Source organism: Rana temporaria, chromosome 10 (assembly GCF_905171775.1).
Source record: "Rana temporaria chromosome 10, aRanTem1.1, whole genome shotgun sequence".
Lineage (NCBI taxonomy): Eukaryota > Metazoa > Chordata > Amphibia > Anura > Ranidae > Rana > Rana temporaria.
Window position 1 is genome coordinate 118,097,507 of NC_053498.1, and position 17,785 is coordinate 118,115,291.

The 17,785-nt window shown below is 44.8% G+C and overlaps 1 protein-coding gene across 1 annotated transcript; it reads left to right on the forward strand.

Moving 5' to 3' along the window:
- Positions 1-751: 751 nt before the first annotated feature.
- On the forward strand, positions 752-16,518 carry LOC120915489 (myb-related transcription factor, partner of profilin-like). Its single transcript, XM_040326044.1, has 4 exons — positions 752-840; positions 5,272-5,346; positions 9,314-9,766; positions 15,223-16,518. Exons 2-4 carry the CDS (start codon positions 5,301-5,303, stop codon positions 16,059-16,061), a joined length of 1,338 nt encoding a protein of 445 aa, XP_040181978.1. The 5' UTR covers positions 752-840; positions 5,272-5,300; the 3' UTR covers positions 16,062-16,518.
- The last annotated feature ends 1,267 nt before the right edge of the window (positions 16,519-17,785 follow it).

Sequence of the window (17,785 nt, forward strand, 5' to 3'; positions counted from 1 at the left end):
CGATTTTGCCGCGATTTGCCGCGATTTCGGCCGCAATTTAATGTAAATCGCGACCCGAAATCGCAAAAAGTAGTACAGGAACTACTTTTTGAAATCGCAGATGCGGCGTCGCACTGATTAGGACAGTGCCATTGCCGACAATTGCCGCCGATTTGAGATTCGATTTGACATGTCAAATCGCATCTCAAATCGTTCCAAATCGTACCCAGTGTGAACCAGGGCCAATGTTAAAAAAAAACGTATGCGTTTGCCATACGGTTTCAAAAACAGCCGCAAAACCGCGGTTGAACACGGTTTTGCGTACTGTTAAAAAACGTTTTGCCAGCAAATCGTACGCACCCGGATGCATCTGAGTGCATACGATTTGCAATGCATTGTCTATGTATGCGTTTTCCCGTCCGGGCCCGTACGTTTTCAATACTGAAATAGTATGCGGCTGACGGACGGGAAAATCGTAGTGTGAACCCAGCCTAAACCCATAATCATCCAGCAGCGTTACTAACAGCCTACGAGGAGGATTGCTGAGACCATCCATCCAGGCTCTTTACTTGCCAAGGTCTGGTAAGTGTACACTTCATAGGGAGAGGGATTCATTTTTTTCCCCAGCAGGCGACGTGTGTAGAGATCATGATGACATTATAAGAAACATTCTTTCTGTCCCATGACAAGGACTATGGAGTAGAGAGTTTGCGTGGGAAGGGACTGTCCTTTCAGGGTGGAGACTTTAGCTGCATGACTCACTATTGGGAAAGTGAAAGTAACCGTGCAGAGTATTCCCAGATCTCATATACGAAGGCAACCAGCAGATCTTATACAACGCTCACACCATACATTTCATGGGTAAGGGGCATTTCTGTTACATATGCAAATTCATGATAAAAATTGTCAGGTTTTTTTTTTTTTTTTACTATAGGTTTTTCTTTTTAAAGAAGTAGCTCAACTGTATTCCAATGTAGATGTTCAACCAAGTGAAGATTTCTATGTGTGTAGAACAGGCTGTGGTTCATGGCGGTCACCCGGCCGTTACAGAAAAGTTATATATAGTTTGTATGATACTCTACTATCTACTCAGTGTTAGAGACTCTGTTACCGATCTACAAATGAAATCCAAAATGAAATTGCCTTTCACTAATTATTAGATGTGATGGCTGCATTAGGGTTTTTTTTTTTCATCCGGTGATCCTGCCAATAAGTCTGTTCTTTTTCCACTTCCTTTAACCCCTTCCTGCCTAAGCCGTTTTCTGACATTTGTTGCTTACAAGTTAAAATCCGTATTTTTTACTAGAAAATTACTTAGAACCCCCAAACATTATATATATATATATATATATATATATATATATATATATATATATATATATATATATATATTGCAATATTTTATGTAATACACTTGCAGGAATATGCAATTAGCGGACCTCCAGCTGTTGCAAAACTACAACTCCCATCATGCCTCTGCCTCTGGGTGTCATTCTTGTGCCTGTCAGAGTCTTGCTATGCCTCATGGGACTTGAAGTTCTGCAACAGCTGGAGGTCCGCTGATTGCATATGTAGGTTATACAGTATTTGCGCAGCGTTTTTTCAAACGCATTTTTTGGGGGAAAAATACACTTTCATGAAAAAAAAAAACTGTGGGCTGGATTCACAAAGAGTTACGCCGACGTAACTCGGAATCTAAGCCCGTCGTAAGTTTAAGTGTATGCTCAAACTGAGAGATACACTTAAACCTAGCTGTCGTATCTTAGGGTGCAATTTTTTAATTGGGTGCCTTTAACCACTTGCTTACTGGGCACATATACCCCCCTCCTGCCCAGGTGAAATTTCAGCTTCCGGCACTGCGTCGCCTTAACTGACAATTGCGCGGTCGTGCGACGTGGCTTCCAAACAAAATTGACATCCTTTTTTCCCCACAAGTAGAGCTTTCTTTCAGTGGTATTTGATCGCCTGTTCGGTTTTCAATTTTTGCGCTATAAACAAAAAAGAGCGACAATTTTGAAAAAAAATACAATATTTTTTACTTGTTGCTATAATAAATAGCCCAATTTAAAAAAAAAAAAATTTCAGTTTAGGCCGATACGTATTCTACATATTTTTGTTAAAAAAAAAAAAAAAAAAAATCGCAATAAGCGACTGGTTTGCGCAAAAGTTATAGCGCCTACAAAATAGGGGACAGAATTGTTTTTTTTTTATTTTTTTACTAGTAATGGCGGCGATCTGCAATTTTTATTGGGACGGCGACATTATGGCGGACACATCGGACACATTTTTACTGCGATCAGTGCTATAAATATGCACTAATTACTGTATAAATGTGACTGGCATTGAAGGGGTTAACACTAGGGGGTGAGGAAGGGGTTAAATATGTTCCCTATATAGTGTTCTAACTGTTGGTTGGGGGGGAGGTGACCGATCTGTGTCCCTATGTACAAGAGACACAGATCGGTCTCCTCTCCAGAGACAGCACCGCTGTCTCTGTGTGAGCCGGCAATGAGAGATGATCTCAAATGTTTACATTTGAGATCATCTCTCATTGGCCGCACAGATCGCATAGCAAACGACCACTCTGATTGGCCGTTCACCGCGATCTGTGATTGGCTGTGTCCAAGGGACACGGCCAACACAGAGTTTCCCCGCTGCGCGCTCGGGAGCGCGCGCGCGGGGAACGAGCAAAGGGGCGGACGTCAATTGACGTCCACTTGGAATTTCAGGTCCGCGCTGTAGCCGTCAACGTTTTTTTCCTGACGAGATTCTTGGCAAGAATCTCTTGCCGCCCGAGTGTACAGACACTCTTTTGAATATAGCAAACGCGGTGACGTCATCAACTACAACGAGCATGCGCTCATCACATTCGATGCCGTCTCCGCCATCTTGCTATACCCTACCTATGCCTAGGAAGCTACCACGCATGTGTCAAAGTCATTTCGAGCATGCGCGAGTTTCCACGGCGACAGGTCAGTATACACACTCTCGGGTTTCTCGCCAGGAAAACACTGCCGAGAATCTCACAACGAGAAAATAGAGAACATGTTCTCTATTTTTCTCGTCTAGATTCTGGGCAGTTTTCTTGACGAGAAACCTGAAAGCCTCGTACACACGCTTAGCCAGATTCAGATTCAGTAGATACGCCGTCGTAACTCTGAATCTGCGCCGTCGTACATTTAAGTGTATTCTCAAATTGAGTTACACTTAAATGTAGCTAAGATACGACAGCCTGCGCCGTCGTATCTTAGCTGTCTAGTTCCGCCGGCCGCTAGGGGTGTGAACGCTGATTTACGCCTAGAATGCGTAAATCAGCGAGATACGCCTATTCACGAACGTACGCTTGCCCATCGCAGTAAAGATACGCCGTTTACGTAAGGCGTTTTTAGGCGTAAAGTTAGTCCAACAAAAAGCTGGCCTAGTCAATGTTAAGTATGGACGTCGTTCCCGCGTCGAATTTTGAAAATTTTACGTTGTTTGCGCAAGTCGTCCGTGAATGGGTCTGGACGTAATTTACGTTCACGTCGAAACCAATAAGTCCTTGCGGCGTACTTTGGAGCAATGCACACTGGGATATGTCCACGAACGGCGCATGGTTTATTTACATAAAACACGCCCACCTCTTCACAATTTGAATTAGGCGCGCTTCCGCCGGCCCATTTACGCTACGCCGCCGTAACTTAGCAGGCAAGTGCTTTGTGAATACAGCACTTGCCTCTCTGACTTACAGCGGCGTAGCGTAAATACGATACGCTACGCCGGCTGAAACATACGTCGCCCTACGTGAATCCAGCTAGCTCAGTATACTCAGCAAGAAAGCTCTGCCAGCAGTATTCTTGCTGGTTCTTGCCGAGTAAACTGAGCGTGTGTAGTGGAGTTTAGAGTTTAGCTTCAGTTCAAGGTCGTATGAATCTACTTGTCAAACACTAGACTCTCCCCACACTGACAATGCTGCTGTACAAAGGTGTCTTTACTACTCTACAATATAGACACCCTATAGACAGGAGGTGTGTTACTGACAGGGTCTCCAGGTGAAATAAAACACCTATGCAGGTTGCAGCTTGCATATTCCAAGTGCATTTTGTGTTTTTCAATACACATTTTTCATCCATTGAAGTCTATGGAACCAGAAAAAAAAATCATGGCCCTTTCCATAAGATGCACAGACGTGAACGTGACCCATAGGAAGCCTTGTTTCCCTACGTTCACACGTATGCGTTTTTTAGTGCATTTTGAAGTTTGCAGAAACGCACTACAGTCCATTTAACATGGTTAACTATAAATACACATATAGGGCTAGATTCAGTAAGAATCGCCTATCTTTAGGCGGGCGTAGCGTATCTCATATACGCTATGCCGCCGTAACTTTGAGAGGCGAGTCCCGTATTCTGAAAGAATTTGCGCCCCGAAGTTACGGCGGCGTAGCGTAAATGTGCCGGCGTAAGCGCGCCTAATTCAAATTGTGAAGAGGTGGGCGTGTTTTATGTAAATAAAGCATATGACCCCGCGTAAATGACGTTTCTAACGAACGGCGCATGCGCCGTCCGTGAACGTATTCCAGTGCGCATGCTCCTAATCACGTCGCAAATAGTCAATGCTTTAGACGTGCACGTAACTTACGCAAAGCCCTATTCGCGAACGACTTACGCAAACGACGTAAAATTCTACGCTGTCCCGACGTCCATACTTAACATTGGCTACACCTCATATAGCAGGGGTAACTTTACGCTGGAAAAAGCCTTACGTAAACGGCGTAAAAAAATTCGCCGGGTGCACGTACGTTTCTGAATCGGCGTATCTAGCTCATTTGCATATTCTACGTGGAAATCAACGAAAGCGCCACCTAGCGGCCAGCGTAAATATGCACCCTAAGATACGACGGCGTAGGAGACTTACGCCGGTCGTATCTTAGCAACATTTAAGCGTATCTCAATTTGAGCATACGCTTAAAGATATGACGGCGCGGATTCGGACTTACGACGGCGTATCTACTGATACGCCCGTCGTAAGTCTTTCTGAATCTAGCCCATACTGTCTAAAAAACAAAACACAAATATAGCAGCCGGCACAACAGTAGATCAATTGCAAAATGTGACAAAAACGTGGAAAAGTGCAGCGCTAATATATGAAAGGTCTTAAACCATGTAAAAAAAAAAAAAAAAAGAATTACATAGGTATAATATGTAAACCAGTGACATAAACTTAATAGACTAAGGGTAATTGTGCTTTTGCTTATAGAAAACTGAGAAGAGATCAAAGTTTACTGATCACTTACATTTTTTTTATTTCAAGGAATCGGTTGATGAATCTTTGACGGGCTTATGAAAATTACAGATTTTTTCCCTTTAACACCTGGCAAGGACACAGGTAATGTCTCTTTCTAGTTTTACCGTTAGAGTCAATACAGAGTTTTTTTGTGGCTTACAAATAGTCATAAACAATTTCACCAAAATGAATCCTTAAGGCACAGGGTACGGTAATCGAAAGCCTCGTACACACGTTTGGATTTCCATTGGACAAATTTGTGGAATTTTGTGCGAAGGGCGTTGGCCGTGAACTTGGTATGCATACAGAGGACAGAATTTTCCAGCCAACATACACGAAACAATGTGGTTTTTCAGCTCTTTAGCGCCACCCTTTGGGCAACTTCTGCTAATGTTGTGCTATGGTTAGCATTGGTTCGGAGCATGCGTGTTTGTACTTTGGATTTTATACCAACGGACATGTGTACACATGATCGCATAATCCGACAGAACACATTTGTTGTCAGACAATTTGAGAGCATGCTATAAAACAATTGTCGGAAATTCCGACAACAAAGGCTCATAGTGGTGAAAATCCCATAAAAACAGCTTTATTTACCACCAATATGATCCAACACTCAAAATGACCACCTGGGTACTTCCTGTTCAGGCGCCTCACATCACTTTCTGATGTGTTTTGTCTGTAGACTTTGCCAAGGGAATTTGGGGTGCATATTGCTTTGACAAAGTCTACAGAAGAAATGCATCAGGAATCGTCAGACGCCGGAGGTACCCCGGTGACCATTTTGAGTGTTGGATGTTTGTTTACCTTCTTACATGTAAGCAAAACTGAAGGGGCCAGATCCACAAAGAAGTTACGCTGGCGTATCTATTGATACGCCACGTAACTTCTAGGTTGCTCCGGCGTATCTTTGTTTTGTATCCACAAAACAAGATACGCCTGAAGCTGGGCTAGATCCGACTGGCGTATGTCTTAGTACGCCGTCAGATCTAAGGTGCAAATTTCCGCTGGCCGCTAGGTGGCGCTTCCGTCGATTTCCGCGTAGAGAATATGCAAATGAGCTAGATACGGCGATCCACAAACGTACTTCCGGCCGGTGCATTTTTTACGTCGTTTCCGTAAGGCTTTTTTCGGCGTATAGTTACCCCTGCTATATAAGGCGTACGCAATGTTAAGTATGGACATCGGGCCAGCGTCGAATTTTCCGTCGTTTGCGTAAAACGTTCGCGAATAGGGCTTTGCGTAGAATTACGTTCACGTCGAAAGCATTGGCTTGCTGCGGGTTCATTTGGAGCATGCGCACTGGGATACCCCCACGGACGGCGCATGCGCCGTTAAAAAAATACGTCATTTACGTGGGGTCAAGTAAAATTAACATAAAACACGGCCACATCTTTATCATTTGAATTCCGCGCCCTTACGCCGGCAGATTTACGATACGCCACCGTAACTTTAGAGGCAAGTGCTTTGTGAATACAGCACTTGCCTCTCAAATTTGCGGCGGCGTAGCGTTACTACGATACGCTACGCCTGCCTAAAATTACGATGCGCTACGTGGATCTGGCCCAAGATTTTTTTCTGGATCCTGAGTGAACTCCAGTGATGAACAGCCAATAGGAAGAATCAATGTCATGCAGGAAGTGATGTGGACAACCAATGATGAACTTACCTCATATATATATATATATATATATATATATATATATATATATATATATATATATATATATATATAAAAAAGGACATTAGATTTCTTTTTTCTCAGCGATTAGCATGGGAGGGGTGTCCATTTAGGTCAACACTGCAACTTCAACAATTGTATAGGTCAGTTATGAAAAGAAGTATCGGTTTCTAGTCACACTTACGTCATGCCGTATCTGCCTTCACATATAATGATTAGAGTTTATTTTTAGCAAAAGGCTAATCTTATCTATTCGTAAAGGACGCCCTGCCTTTAATGTCTAAAGGTGAAATGGGGCTACTTTAGAAAAACAGTTAATAATGAACAACACAGAGATCTTTTTTACATTCTTTCATTAAAGTTTTCCCTCCATTAGTGATGAGCTGAACTGCCCTGGCTTCAGTTCGGCAGGGGTTCACCGGATTTCAAGGAAATTTGAATGCTGAGCCCAAACCCCATTGAAATCATTAGTGTCACTGGTCCTCAAAAAGTGTCAGTTAGTGTCAGAATGTCCACCGCAATACCGCAGTCCCACTATAAGTTGCTGATCGCCACCATAACTAGTAAAAATAAACAAAATTATCCCATATTTTGTAGACGCTATACCTTTTGCGCAAACCAATCAATATACGCTTATTGGGATTTTTTTTTACCAAACATATGCAGTAGAATACATATTGGCCTAAATTGATTATGAAAACAGAAAATGTAATATCAAATACTTACTGAAGTTTTCCTTTCCTGACGTGCTCCATGTCAGCCTACTACTGGGTATGCTCCGCCCATAACCCCACCTGCAGGACCTAACTCGTAAATTTGACTTCCGCCCTATGGCCGGTATTCCATAACTCGATTTCTGCACCTGGGTACAATCCCCATTGAAAAGGTCAGATTGTGACAAAACGCGTCTGGAAGGGCACGTATTGATGTCACCAAATCGTTGTAATGGAGGAAGGGCTCCTATTGTTTGCCGGCCGGCATTTTTATACGCAAATTTTTATCTACTAAGTGTACTACTTTTTTATATATTAAATTTTGTGACGGTATCATGGTATGGTTCGCTTCTTTTCCTTTTTGAACGTATGATTACATCTCGGGCATGAACTTTAAGAGACGTAGAGGGGAATCTAGCCATCCATCCAGTCCACTTGTTGTTTGAATCAGCTCATCATTGCAAGCTAAAGGCTGTGGCTGGGTTACAGCCAGACGCCCTTTGTGCTTGCCATCTGGTAAGCGGATTTATGGTACGGTGTTGGGCACTTTTTCCCTCGTGTGGAGTCACTGTGGTGTCATTCTAAGGATTATTTGGTTCTGTATAAGGACCTTTAGATTGCTTAACTTTCTACACAATTTAACAATTGCAGATTGGTTTATATAATACCTATGGGCTAATAGCTTGGAATCATTTCCTACCTATGTCATCTATTGAGGACTGTTTTTTCCATATGGACGGAGGATTTAATTTAATTATTTAAAGCGGAGGTTCACCCAAAAAAACAAGTATCTAACATTACATTCAGTATACCTCAAACATGTACAGTATGCCGGTGTTTTTTTTGGGGGGGGGGGGGGTACATACGGTATTATCGGTATTTTCCTCACGGCTTCCGGGTACTCGCTTCCGCGGGACTGGTCGTTCCTGTGCAGTGCCGCCCAGATGACATTGCGGCACTGCACAGGAACGCCCAGTCCCGCGGGAGCGAGTACCCGGAAGCCGGGAGGAAAATACAGATAATTCCGTATGTACACCCCCCCCAAAAAAAATGTAATGTTATATACCGTGTTTCCCCGAAAGTAAGCCCTACCCCGAAAATAAGCCCTAGTTTAAAATGCTTGTAAAATCCTATAATCCACTCTATTACAATATTATATAATGTACAATGTTTGTGTTTCTGTAATATAATCGCGGGGAAGAGAGCTCCAGCGGGTCACAGAAAAGCAGAGCAGCGCTATAATGAAGGTATTTGGCACAATTATATTACAGAAACACACATTGTACATTATATAATACTGTAATAGAGTGGATTATAGGATTTTACAAGCATTTTAACTTGGTTCACACTGGGGATTCCTGTCAAGCAGGGAGGGAGAGGGGGAGAGAAGACAGCACATTATATGGTAAGACCTACCCCGAAAATAAGCCCTACTGTGTCTTTTGTTGCCAAAATTAATATAAGACCCGGGCTTATTTTCGGAGAAACACGGGTACTTGTTTTTTGGGTGAACCTCCGCTTTACCTATTTAACAATTTCATTTTGCGCAGTTTTCTTCTTTTTGCCTATCTGTGTATGTGTATATCCCACAATAAGCTGCTGCCTATCTTTGTATTAGTCTAGCGCATTTTTCTCCTTTACCATATATTAAAGATATTTTGTATCCTTTAAGCAGAAGACAAGTCTGTCACCTCTGGAATTCAAGGCCAAAGAATGTCTCATGGTGCAAACACTGGGGTGTTATCCATACAGACCCCTAAGAAGAGGAAGGAGAGGTTTACTGACCAGGAAATCCATGCTCTGGTAGATGCAATCTTGGAACACATAGAGCAGTTGTTTGGACGGAAAGCAGCCAATGCTGCAGGAAAAGCTGCAATCTGGGATGAAGTGGTAAGAAGAGTTAATGTGCAAGGTAATATTCAGCGAACACTTCCAGAATGCAAAAAGAAATGGGATGATTACAAAAGAAAAATTAAGAAAACTATTAATATGACAAAGTCATCGACTGATAACATATCTATGGAAGAAAGGTTGCACAGAAGACAAATGACAGTTGCAAAATTTTTCAAATGGGACAAAGAAGGCACCAGCGCCACACAGCTCCTTAACAACTCTCTCCTGGATGAAGGTAATTGTACTTTGTTATTACAAATTGAACTCCTATTATGTACTAAATAAAAAATTATAGAAAGAATGTCATATAAACTGTATGGCAGGGGTGCCCAACCAGTGGTCCACGGAGCCCTCTGATGTGGCCCGTGACCTCTTGCTCTGGAATAGCGGGTTGATATAAGCTTCATGTATAGCGCCAACTCCTGTCATAGGTGTCGTGATACCAAATGCACTCTGCCTGGGACAGCAACAGCTGGCGATGCCTGAATGGAAGACTGTTATTAACCACTTAAGCCCGGGACCATTATACAGGTAAAGGACCTGGCCCCTTTTTGCGATTCGGCACTGCGTCGCTTTAACTGACAATTGCGTGGCCGCTCGACGTGGCTCCCAAACAAAATTGGCGTCCTTTTTTTCCCACAAATAGAGCTTTCTTTTGATGGTATTTGATCACCTCTGCGGTTTTTATTTTTTGCGCTATAAACAAAAATAGAGCGACAATTTTGAAAAAAATAAATAATATTTTTTACTTTTTGTTACAATAAATATCCCCAAAAAAATAGTTTAGGCCGATACGTATTCTTCTACATATTTTTGGTAAAAAAAAAAAAAAAAAAAAAAGCAATAATCGTTTATTGATTGGTTTGCGCAAAATTTATAGCGTCTACCATATAGGTTATAGTTTTATTGCATTTTTATTAATAATTTTTTTTTTTCTAGTAATGGGGGTGATCAGCGATTTTTATCGTGACTGCGACACTTTTGACACTATTTTGGGACCATTGTCATTTTTACAGCAAACAGTGCTATAAATGCACTGGTTACTGTAAAAAATTACACTGGCAGTGAAGGGGTTAACCAGGAGGGGGCGCTGTAGGGGTTAAATGTGCCCTAAGACAGAGAACAGATGATCAGTGACAGGCTCACTAGGAAGCACGGGGAGAGGTTTGTTTACACTTACCTATGCCCTTTCTTGCTCTCTGTGACCCGATCGCGATCGGGTCTGCTGTTCCCGCTTGCGACCCACGGCTGGGATCTTAAAGGGGATGTACATGTACGTCCTTGTGCCCAGCCGTGCCATTTTGTCGACGTATATCGTCGTGAGGTGGTCCTCAAGCGGTTAAAGGTAAGTTTATTACTAAAATCACTGGGCTAGATTTAGAGAAGAGATACGCCGGCGTATCTCCTGATACGCCATCGTATCTCTGAGTCCGGCCGTCGTATCTATGCGCCTAATTCATAGAGGTTACGCATAGATATCCCTAAGATCCGACAGGTGTAAGTGACTTACACCGTCGGATCTTAGGCTGCAATCTCACGCTGGCCGCTAGGTGGCGCTTCCGTTTGTATACGTGAGGAATATGCAAATGAGGAGTTATGCCGATTCAGAAACGAACAACCACCCGGCGCTTTTTTTTTACGTCGTTTGCGATCGGCTTTTTCCGGCGTATAGTTACCCCTGCTATATGAGGGGTATGTGCGGCGTATCCTATGTTAAGTATGGCCGTCGTTCCCGCGCCGAGTTTTGAATTTTTTACGTCGTTTGCATAAGTCGTTCGCGAATATGGCTGGACGTAATTTACGTTCACAACGAAAGCATGACGAGTTGCCAACGTCATTTGGAGCATGCGCACTGGGATTTAGTCGCGGCCGGCGCGTGCGCAGTTCGTTCGGCGCGGGGACGCGCATCATTTAAATGATACACGCCCCCTACCCGCCGAATTTGAATTCCGCCGGGTGGATTTACGATACGCCGCCGCAACTTTACAGGCAAGTGCTTTGTGAATAAAGCACTTGCCTGAAAAACTTGCGGCGGCGTAACGTAAATCAAATAGGTTACGCGGATCTAAAGATCTGCTCACCTATCTGAATCTAGCCCAGTATATATGGACATATCTGTTCTGCAGTGGTTACTGGACTGCTTTCATACTGATTTGCAGGTGCAGCGCAGAACACCTGCGGGTTACTTGCACTGAGCCATAGACTTCTGTTATTACCCGTGGGTTGGTACACTTCAGAAAGTGCACCACACCTGCAGGATGTAATAGATCTCTATGGCAAAGTGTAGCTAACCGCAGGAAAGCCACAGATGCACTTCGTTGCGCCCTCAGTGTGGTATATCGCAGCGCATCAGTGTGAAAGCAGCCTTAGGCTCCTTTGACGCGACCAGTCTGACCCAATTCGACCCTTCATTCACCTCTATTGAGCCACAGATGTAAACAAACTTGTGGTCGTTTACAAACACCTACCTCTAATTCGATCCACAAAAAAAAAAAAACAGAAGGGGGGATCTGTCCCCTTCCATCTGGGAAGAGTGGACATGGGCCTATCACCTGCCCACTCCATTCATTGCGGCCCGTGACCGGTTACCAAGTCGCTCCAGTGGCCCTCGCCCTTCAAAAGGTTGGGTACCCCTGCTGTATGGGATAAAAAGACCCAACTAGGTCGTTCACGCATATAGGACAAGGAAAGTAGAATATTGTACTGTATTAACTATCGATGCATGCAGCAGGTTTTGGAGTTTAGGCGATACCTTTTATTAACCAATTTAACCGGTTAACGACCGACTCCTATACATATACGTCGGCAGAATGGCACAGCTGGGCAAAGTAACGTATATTTCTGTCATGTTGAAATTCCCATGACCAGTGTTCCGCGATCGGATCACAGAGCTGCAGTTCTACCTAGTGACACTGTGACTGATCGTCTGCTTCCTCTCATCGGGAGCAGCGATCAGTGACATGTCACATGTAGCCACGCCCCCTAACAGTTAGAATCACTTCCTAGGACACACTTAACCCCTTCCTAGCACCCCTAGTGGTTAACCCCTTCACTGCCAGTAACATTTCTACAGTTTGCAGGCTTTCTTGTGCACCATCTTTAGAAGAGGCTTCCTTTAGGGATGACAGCCATGCAGACCAATTTGATGCAGTGTGCAGCGTATGGTCTGAGCACTGACAGGCTGACCCCCCCCCCCCCCCACCACTTCAACCTCTGCAGCAATGCTGGATGCACTCATACGTCTAATGTTTCCTGTTTTACTTATTTCTATCATACAGCCTGCAGTACAGTTCTTAATTTCAAGCTTTAAAGCCCAGGCATATCTTCTGTCTTTAAATGAGATCATTCCACCTCTCCACCCCCCCCCCCCCCCCCTGCAGGAATAGGGATTTTTTTTAATACAAAATCCTTGCCTCTGTCTCAGGCAAATAAAATGCACGCCGTGCCACACGGGATATGTATGTCACATACCCTTTGAGGCATAGGCTTTCATTGAGGATAGGAGAAGGGGTGGGCTTGTCCACACATCATCGGGAGGAGATGACGTCACAGGGAAACAAGGCGGCACAGGATCCAGTGCTAGTAGTAGTAGAAATGATGAATGGACAGCCACACTCCAAAAACCTTAAAAATAAATAAAAATTGGCACTACAAATCACAGCAACAATGGGGATTTACAGCCTACGCGTTTCACACTATTGGTTTGTGCTTAATCAGGGGCCATGATTAAGCACTAACCAATAGTGTGAAACACGTAGGCTGCAAATCCCCATTGTTTCGGTGATTTGTAGTGCCAATTTTTATATTTTTTTACTATAAAGATAACCATCAAGTTTTTTAAAGTGCGGCTGTCCATTCATCATTTCTACTACTTGCCTTGTGCATTGCTGGCAACCTTGATTTCCTGAGAAGACACTGATTGCATAAGCGTATCCACCTGGAGTGGTACCGTATTTATCTGCCTATAGCGCGCACCGGCGTATAGCGCGCACCCCTAATCTAAAAGGGAAATTCCTGGAAAAAAAAAAAAGAATTACTTACAGTTTTGGTCCGTTTGCGGCCGTGCGCGGGGTCCGTCCAGCCTTCCTCGTGGCATCCGTCTGCGGCTTCCTCGCGGCGTCCGTACAGGTGTCAGTCTGCGGCTTCCTCGTGGGGTTCGTCCAGGTGTCCGTCTGCGGGGTCCGTCCAGTCCTCCATCCGCACGTTGCCCGGGGTTGCGGCGGTGTTAGTTTTTGAATTAGGCGCCGAGCCGAGAGGAGCCGGATTTCCTGTTTGTTCGGCTCCTCTCAGCTTCTCTTGGGCGGAGCCGAGTGTAGCCGAGTGTGCAGTACACTCGGGCTCGGCTCTAGGCTGCGGCGCTCGGCGCCTAATTCAAAAAACCAAACACCACTGCAACAGTATCGGCGTATATCGCACACCCACGATTTTCCCCTGATTTTAAGGGGAAAAAAGTGTGCCGTATACGCCAATACACTAACTCCCTTTCTCTACAGGATCCAGTGCTGGCAGAAGAGAAAAGGCTCATAGCTGGATAGTGCTGGATCCGCTGGGTTGGTGAGTATCAAAAGTTAGCAGACCTCACCACCAGGTAGGGTAAGGTTTAGAGAAAAAAAAAGTTGGGGGGGCAGGGTGGAGGGTGAAGTTCCGCTTAGGGTTGTCCCGATACCGATAACAGTATCGGTATCGGGACCGATACCGAGTATTTGCGGGAGTACTCGTACTGAAAATAGAATACTTGTTCCCCCCCCGCCGCAAACCTGTCGCCGCAAACCGCAAAGCCGCCGCCGCCGTTAATCAGCGTGCGGGGAACATTACAGCTTCGTTTGAATAGCTGTATCCCCGCCGCGTATAGACACTCCCCCTTGCGCGGGATTGGACGGATGATCTGTCCAATCCCGAGCAAGGGGGAGTGTCTATACGCGGCGGGGATACAGCTATTCAAACGAAAGCTATAATGTTCCCCGCACGCTGATTAACACGGCACGTGCGGCATCATCAAGGTATGTAGGACATGGCTGCATTATGTGGGGGACATGGCTGCATTATGTGGGGGACATGGCTGCATTATGTGGGGGACATGGCTGCATTATGTGGGGGACATGGCTGCATTATGTGGGGGACATGGCTGTAATATGTGGGGGACATGGCTGTAATATGTGGGGGACATGGCTGCAATATGTGGGGGACATGGCTGCATTATGTGGGGGACATGGCTGCATTATGTGGGGGACATGGCTGCATTATGTGGGGGACATGGCTGGAATATGTGGGGGACATGGCTGGAATATGTGGGGGACATGGCTGCATTATGTTGGGGACATGGCTGGAATATGTGGGGGACATGGCTGGAATATGTGGGGGACATGGCTGGAATATGTGGGGGGACATGGCTGGAATGTGTGGGGGACATGGCTGGAATATGTGGGGGGTATGGCTGGAATATGTGGGGGGACATGGCTGCATATGTGGGGGGACATAGCTGCATATGTGGGGGGACATGGCTGCATTTAGGGACACATTTAAAAAAAGTATAGGTATTCGGTATCGGCGAGTACATAAAAAAAAGTATCGGTACTTGTACTCAGTCCTAAAAAAGTGGTATCGGGACAACCCTAGTTCCGCTTTAACAAAACTTTTTGTTGACACCGTCTTAATACTAAGCTAAAACTCCTTTTTACCGGTATTTTCCAGGTGAGATGCCCGATTCAGAAGATGATTTTATTGTCAATCAAAACGAAGAAATATCATCAGAGAACTTGACAGTGGATAGCCCTGAGGATATGTGCATTCCACACTCATCTGCTGCTGATGATCACCATCACACAAAACCATTAACGGAGGCAATACACTCACCTGACACTTTATCAAAGCAATCATTTGAGCACCATAAAACAAAACCTTTAAAAACAGGCATACATTCATCTGCTGATATATCAAAACAGACAGTTGAGCGCCAGAAAAAAAAAACTTTAAAAGAGAACATAAACTCATCTGCTGATGTATCAAAACCATCCAAGTACCAGGCAGCTGAAACATCAAAAGAAATCATAGAGCCCACATCCACCGAGTCTCCTCAACAGCAATTACCAAACTGGGACAGTAAGTTAGATCAGCTTATTGCCCAACAACGGCAAACAAATGAGATCCTCAGCATACTACGACAGAGTGTATCTGAAAGCCTAAAGCTGCAAAAAAGAATGAGCCGTGTGCTAAAAACCAACTTTCTAGAGTTACAAAAATCCATTATATCCAATCAGGAGATATCCAATGAGCAGAGCAGAGCGCTGGAAAATACGATGAAAAGTGTTCAAGCGAAGATGAATGAAATCAGCAACCAGCTTCGAGTAAAACAACTGCAAGAATTCATGTCCAGTGATGACTCAGATTTGGATATAGGTACCCCAAGAATGCTAAGCAGCCCTTTAAATAAAGAATTGACACCAAGGAAGAAAAGAAAGCTGAATGAAACCCCCTCATCTTCTGGCTCTTTAAAGAAGAAAGGAAAGAAAAATGTTTCAAAAAGCCATTAATGGGAAAGTTGTCGACACGCTACATCTTCTGGGCAGTTAAATGTTCCAAGGATCCCAGAACAATAACAGCCCCCGCTACTGGAAATCACACATGCGTTTCACTTCCTTCTTTCTGAGTGAGATGAACTTTAGTCACATTGACAACAGATTTATCTTCCTTTTAATCAGAAATTTCCTGAGATTATTCCAAGAAACCGGTGAAGACAATTGTATCCACCATGTTTGATCACTTTGAAAGACATTTTAAAGAGGTGCATAAAAAAGGTGCTCCACATATTATGGAAGTGTAGCATCAGATTTTAGATTATAAAGTTCTAGAGCAGGGGTGTCAAACTCAATTTCATTGTGGGCCGCATCAGCAGTATGGTTGCCCTCAAAGGGTCAGCTGTATCTGGTGTGCACTACGAGTGCAGGGTTCAGGGGAGCGTTAGGTACAGACAGAGTGCAGAGTTCAGGGGCGCGTTGCGTACAGAGTGCAGGGTTCAGGAGTACGTTATGTACAGAGTTCAGGGGTGCATTACGAACAGAGTGCAGAGTTCAGTGGTGCGCTACGTACAGAGTGCAGGGTTCAGGGGTGCGCTACCTACAGAGAGCAGAGTTCAAGAGTGCGTTATGTACAGAGTGCAGAGTTCAGGGGTGTGTTGCGTACAGAGTTCAGGGGTGTGTCACGTACAGAGTGCAGGGTTCAGGAGTGCGTTATGTACAGAGTGCAGCGTTCAGGGGTGCGTTACGTACAGCGTGCAGGGTTCAGGGGTGTGCTATGTACAGAGTGCAGAGTTCAGGGGTGTGTTATGTACAGAGTGCAGGGTTCAGGAGTGCATTATGTACAGAGTGCAGCCTTTCCGGGGTGCGTTACGTACAGTGTTCATCGTTCAGGGGTGTGCTATGTACAGAGTGCAGAGTTCAGGGGTGTGTTACGTACAGAGTGCAGAGTTCAGGGGTGTGTTACGTACAGAGTGCAGAGTTCAGGGGTGTGTTACGTACAGAGTGCAGAGTTCAGGGGTGTGTTACGTACAGAGTGCAGGGGTGTGTTACGTACAGAGTGCAGAGTTCAGGGGTGTGTTACGTACAGAGTGCAAGGTTCAGGAGTGCGTTATGTACAGAGTGCAGCGTTCAGGGGTGCGTTACGTACATCGTGCAGGGTTCAGGGGTGTGCTATGTACAGAGTGCAGGGTTCAGGGGTGCGTTACGTACAGAGTGCAGAGTTCAGGGGTGCACTATCTACAGAGTGCAGAGTTCAGGGGTGTGCTACGTACAGAGTGCAGGGTTTAGGTTTGCAGCTATAGTTAGTACCTCCCTGTGTAGGTTCATCTCTATGTTCAGTACCAGTACCAGTGTTCAGGTCTTCCCTATAAGTCTTATTTCACCACCAAAATCATCAGCACAAAAAATAAGGCTTTAACAACACTCCCTCTCTTCATCGCCACTAAGGGATGAAGCAAGTCATCAAAAGACCACCCTCAGTATGCAGCCCACTGGATGGAAAAGAAACAGAAGACGGAGCTGTCAGGAACTTCCGCCACTGACATCTATGCCAGGCCGATCGCGCATTAAATTTAGCTCTCACACAGCCAGCGCTGCTAAAAGGGACTGAGGAGGCGAGAGAGCGGAAAATGTTTATTCTTGTTCCCAGGAGACTGACCGGCCGCACATACGCTCACACAAAGCCGGTGCCGCTCGCGGGACTGAGGAGGATGTTTACTCTTGCTGCCTGGGAGACCTGG